We start from the raw sequence: 6108 nt of genomic DNA on the forward strand, positions 1-6108 counted from the left end.
TTCATTGGCTATATTTAAGAGGGAGTTAGATGTGTCCCTTGTGGCTAAGGGGATCAGGGGGTATGGAGAGAAGGCAGGTACGGGATACTGAGTTGGATGATCAGCCATGATCATATTGAATGGCGGTGCAGGCTCGAAGGGCCGAATGGCCTACTCCTGCACCTAATTTCTATGTTACTATGTTTCACTGCGAAGGCTTACAAATGAAATGAAATAAGATGTTATCTAAAACTGAATTGAGTCTATCTTTACTGAGCACCATATCCTGCCAAGCATCTGATCAGCAATAAGCATACACATTGGATTTGAACAATTTATTAAAAGCAAAGGAATAAAACTGAAGATTAAACTGTTATGACTTCAATACTGCATACTTTACAGCCATTAACTTTGATTTCTGATCACATCGAACTTCTCTCCATTTCTGACACTGAATGCAACTTACTCCAGTCACCGCTGGAAGGAACCCTTCCCCATCAGTACAGTCGACCGCCTGTCTGGAGTTCCCTTAAAGCAGCCCTTCAACTTGAAGTATCATTCGCTATTTAACTCTAAGTGATATTGAGCATAACTTACTCCAGCACTCACTTGAAGGAATGACATTACGAATCTATACAGGAATCAGTCAAAGACAAATGAAAGTTGTTAAACTGTATCCTCCATACAATAAATCACATAGATTACATCCATGACAATTTGTTTGACAAAACCCTTTCCTGATTGCGTTCTGTAGTTCGATCAAAGTACGATATGGAAGTGATCAATGTTTGACTATTAGCACTATTATCTGTATGGAGTTTGTACATTCTCTATGTGACCGTGTGGGTTTTCCCCGGGTTCTGCCACGTTCCAATGGCCTGCAGGTTTGCAGGTTAAGCTCGCCTCTGTAAAATTGTTGCAACTGTGTAGGATAGAACTAGTGTACCGGTGATCATTGGTCGGGCCTGTTTCCACACTATCTTGAAAATAAACTAAAAAGGGGAAGAAAAGCTACAAGTGCTGATACTAGAAAGGCAATAGGAAAAAATACATAAATGTTATTATTCGCTGGATTGAAATGCTTTATGATCTAATAAAAGTTAAATTCTGCGGCACTCAAAGATGTAAACTATTAGTACAAACTTTTCAATTAAAAATTTACCAGGCAATCTTTGGTGCAACAGATGTATCATTTACTTCTGTGTAGAAACTGTGTCATCTCTAGGGTTCAGTGCAAGTCATCCAGTTATTTCTGCAGCAATTTACTCATGTCCTGCACAGTTTTATCCATGGATATTCATTCAGGAGTGAATGCAACACATGATTAACACCAAATTGGTTTACAGATCTTGGATACTTTCCACTTTTGGAGTATTAAAGCGCTCCATGGCGTATTCGTCTTTTGTGGACTGAGCCATTTGCTCAAAGACTTTTACCATCACCGAAGACCGAAAACCCTCCCGTAAACTCTTGGCAGCGAACGCATAGAGCAGAGGGTTAATGGCGCTGCTGAAGAAGGATAATGCCCCAGTTATGTACGACCCAATCTCGGAAACGTTCCCCAGTGCTCTAAATGCACCCGAACCCGGGTCCACCATCAGGGAGGCAAATTTAAACACGTTGAACACGTGGTAAGGGAGCCAGCAGATCATAAATGCTATGACGATGCTGGCGATCAGCATCTCAGTCCTGTTTTTATTCTTGAAGGTCATTTGGCTCACCCTTCTAGCGACGTGAGTGTAGCAGACAGCAAGCACTGTGAGAGGAATCACAAACCCAATGAATGTCTCCATCACAAGGGAAGTAATTCGCTGGGCTTTCGAACCGGACTTGTTGTCTTGGCACGTGGGCTGGCCATCTATGGTCTGAACCTTCATCAATTGAATAACAGGAACAGCAAAGAGAAAGGCCAGTGCCCAAACCACGGGCACTACCTTGCAGACAGACCTCTCCGTCCGCCAGCGTTGGGAGGCGAATGGATAGATGACGGCCATGAAGCGGTCCACGCTCATCAGCGTGATGAAGAACACACTTCCGTACAGGTTGCAGTAGATCAGGTAAGTGAGGGCCTTGCACGAATCCGTACCAAAGGTCCAGCCGTTGTTGATGGAGTAAATCCACGGGGGCAATGTGAGCAGAAGGACGAGATCTGCGATGGCCAGGTTGAGGATGAGCAAAACGGTGGACGGTCGCCTTTTCATCTTGAACAATATCACCCAGATGACGATGGAATTGCCGGGGACCCCAATGAGACAGGTTGCTCCAAAGATGATGCTTGCTGCTACCCGAACCTCCGTGCCGAGAGAGAGACCAGCTTCTCCCGTGCTGTTTGGCAGCTCCACCATTGTCTTTGTGAACCCGGCTCGTAAGCACAAGACTGTTTAGTAAGACCTCACATCCTCAGTGAAACTTGCCAAAGAGATTGGCAAATGGAAGATATTTCTGCTTTAAGGGGTGTGACTTGTTATTACAAAGCTCAAACCAACCACATTTCTTACTGCTGGAGATAAGGATCGGACATGAGGAACATACAGTTTATTCATTCTAAAAGCCCCACAACTTCTGTAAGTTTTCTATCTGTCACTATCAAACTGAGTTATTCTCACATATTGAAGTTCTTCATTCACTCTTCATTCTCTGTTTGTTAGTTATCATCATGTTGCTCTGAAAACCCGCTGAAATTGTCAATTTTTGCGCTGTAAATAATTATGGAAATCGGGATAAGCGTGAGAGACATTTAGCCTACTTCAGAATTCCAAAAATGAGGAGAAATGACGGTAGATAGAAACGAGAGCTGAAGGGACAACAACAGCCAGAGAGCTTGGCGAACATTGGCCGTTTGATCACTGCATTTCATCAAGTAAGGCATTATTTGTGGTTTTTCTTGATTGCTTTGGCAACTAAAAAGTTTCAGAAGTGATAAATCTGGCTGTAATTTTTTTAAATCGCCCATGGTTCTCGTGGGTTTTTACATACAAAATGAAAACGCAACTGAAGAAAAATTTACAGCCAGATTTATCACTTCTGAGAATTTTTAGATACCAAAGGAATCAAGAAAAAACATAAATAATGCCTTACTTGATGAAATGCAGTGAGCAAACGCGATAATTCCCAATATTTTCAATGTTCGCCAAGCACTTTAGCTGCTGCAGTCCCTTCAGTTCTCGCTTCTCTATACCTTCATTTCGCTTCACGTTTGGAATTCTGAAGTTAGGTACATGTCTCTCACACTTACCCCGACTCCCACAATTTTTTTCAGCGCAAAAATGCAACATTTTGGCGGTTTTTAACAGGTAGGAAAGTACGTGTTTCTAGCATTAATAACATATACCGGAAGTGACGGATGTCTTCCAGTGGGATTTAGCGGCTCCGTGCGTCGAGCCCTATGACCCAGTGACCTTCCGTGCAACCCCCCTATACAAGGAAGTCAGAGAGATGACCCTCAGAAATCAGCTTTTCAAGAGGCAAGTCAAGAGAGTTTTATTGTCTTGTGTCCCAGATACGACAATTCAATTCTTGCCTAGACAACGTTTTCTTTTGTTTTTGGACAACAGATTTTTTTAGGTGTTGACCAACAGGCTGAGTAGCCGCAGCATCACAGTGTGTGATGACTGCAGCATTATTATTTCCACAACTTCAGCAGAAAAGGAGAGTCCTGAAAGCTGGCGGCACGGTGGCACAGCGGTAGAGCTGCTAACCCGTAGCGCCAGGGTGCCGGGTTCGATCCTGACTACGGGTGCTGTCTGTGCGCAGTTTGTACATACTCGCTGGGGTTTTCTCCGGGTGCTCCGGTTGCTTCCCATGCTCCAAAGACGTAGGTTAACTGTAGGTTAATTGGCTGCAGTATGTAATGTGTAAGTAATGGATGAGAAAGTGGGATAACATAGAACAAGTGTACGGGTGATCGATGGTCACAAAGGGACTGTTTCCGCGCTGTATCTCTAAACTAGACTAAGCTGAACTGAACACATCTCGAATGTGTTCCCATCTCCTACACTTCACCAACAGTTGACAACGTAGCCCCTCACAGTCACATGCATAGACGTGTTGCCAACTTTCTCACTCCCAAATAAGATCAAAATACAGGACAAATTCCCAACGGCAATTCGTTGACTGACACTGCCATGGCCGGGTGAATGATGAGTTGGCCCGGGTGCTGGACTGCACACAAAGCCCAGCCGGCGGGCCAGCTTAGGAGTTTTGGCCCGGGCCGCGCGACATCGCGCCCAAAGTCCGGCACCCCATCCAACTCATGAACCGATGATCGGCCTGAGAAGGAGGGGTGGTGGTGTCGGCAGTAAGCTGTCAGGGCTGCTGATCGCCAGGGCCACGGGCGAGGCGCTGCTGCTGCACTCCATGGGCTGCACTATGTCGGGACAAGTGAGGCGGGACGGACGCGGCGCTCTGACCTGACAGTCCCCTCGACCCGAATAGTTGCAGTCAAACACGGGAGAAGGGTGGTCCCATATGGGACAAACCAATTTAGCCCATTTTATCGGATGTCCCGGCTAATACGGGACAGTTGACAACCCTAGACGAGTGCCTTTAACAATGCCTTATGCTTTATGATGCCCCACAGCCATCATTTCAGTCTGCAGTTTGCTGCTACCTTTTATATTTACCATTACGAGATTATCAGAACAATGTGGCAATAAATTCAACTCATGTTATTGTGGAAAATATTTATTTCATCCCACACTTCCCCATTCAGGCTGGAACCCTTCTTCAGACTGATTCTAGGGACCTGAAGAATGGCCCCGTCCCAAAACGTCATCTATCCCTGTTCTCCACAGATAGTCATATAGTGATAAGGCGCAGAAACAGGCCCTTCGGCCCAACTTGCCCACACTGACCAACATGTCCCAGCTACACTAGTCCCACCTGCCAGCATTTGGTCCATATCTCTCCAAAACTGTCCTATCCATGTACCTGTCTACATGCTGGTGCCTGACCCGTTGGGTTACTCCGGCACATTGTGTCTTCCATAGGTTCCGTGTTTCGTAGCTCTCCCCTTCTGAAGTCAACATAGTAGTCTTAGTTTAATTGAGTATTTGAGGCAGTTATAAGACTCCTCGTCACGCTGGGTGAATTGAGGGGGAAATGATTGTGAAAGACTTGTGCGCGTGCAGGCGTGTGAGTGTATAACTGTCCACATGAAAGGCTGGTATTGTTAGTATTCTGCAGCTCTCCCCTGACATATTTAATGGGGGAGGTTCATGCAATTTCCTCAGTGTGTGCATCCTCAATTCTTCATTAGTCCGGGTGTCTGGGGTTATGGGAAGAAGGCAGGAGAATGGGGTTAAGAGTGAAAGATAGATCATTGAATGGGGGAGTGGACATGATGGGCAGAATGGCCTAATTCTGTTCCTATCACTTATAGATGTATGAATTTGTGAGCTCTCCTTGGCCAGACAACTTTGTGTACAGGGGGCACCTCAGAATGGAAAACACTACTCCTCAGTCAATTTTCAATCTTTTGAGATGTTCGGTTTTGTGAGAAATGCAACAATGTTTCAGTGCAACACAAGCGGTGAAATACAATTTCCAAGGAGGAGAATTCCTCATTTCCCCTTGGCCCACTGAGATGTTGAAGTGTGAGAACAGACACATTGTGGATAGGTGGTTTTTATTCATATTTCACAATGGAAATAACACAAAAGCAGAACTAACGCAGCCCGTAAACAGTCAGAATATTTTGCAAGATGGGAAACGTGCATATTCATAAAACTTGCTGCAAAATGTGATGTTTTCTGAGGTGAAATTGTGCTTTGTCAAGTCAAGAGTGTTTTATTGTCATATGTCCCAGATAGAACAATGGAATCCTTACTTGCTGCAGCACACAACAGAATATGTAATCATAATCAATAATATGATAAACAAGAGAGAAATAAAAGTGTATATATATACACATACTCACATATGTTTATATATATATATATATATATATATATATATATATATATACACATGCACACATATATATATATATATATATATATATATATACACATGCACACATACTCAAAAATTAAACTAACAGTGCAATAATAATAATAATAATAATAGTCTTTTGTAGTTCAGACCTTATGACGTTGTAGTGTTTAATAGCCTGATGGCTGTAGGGAAGAA

General features: G+C 43.8%; 1 protein-coding gene across 1 annotated transcript; it reads right to left on the reverse strand.

Annotated features, from left to right (window-relative positions):
- LOC129705069 (C3a anaphylatoxin chemotactic receptor-like) lies at nucleotides 1-5843 on the reverse strand. Its single transcript, XM_055648463.1, has one exon. The coding sequence runs from the start codon at nucleotides 2322-2324 to the stop codon at nucleotides 1320-1322; it is 1005 nt and encodes a 334-aa protein (XP_055504438.1). The 5' UTR covers nucleotides 2325-5843; the 3' UTR covers nucleotides 1-1319.
- Nucleotides 5844-6108: the final 265 nt, after the last annotated feature.

The sequence above is a fragment of the Leucoraja erinacea genome, chromosome 17, assembly GCF_028641065.1.
Source record: "Leucoraja erinacea ecotype New England chromosome 17, Leri_hhj_1, whole genome shotgun sequence".
Lineage (NCBI taxonomy): Eukaryota > Metazoa > Chordata > Chondrichthyes > Rajiformes > Rajidae > Leucoraja > Leucoraja erinaceus.

Coding starts and splice junctions, on each gene's coding strand:
- LOC129705069 (XM_055648463.1), bottom strand. CDS start 2,324: ATGGTGGAGCTGCCAAACAGCACGGGAGAAGCTGGTCTCTCTCTCGGC.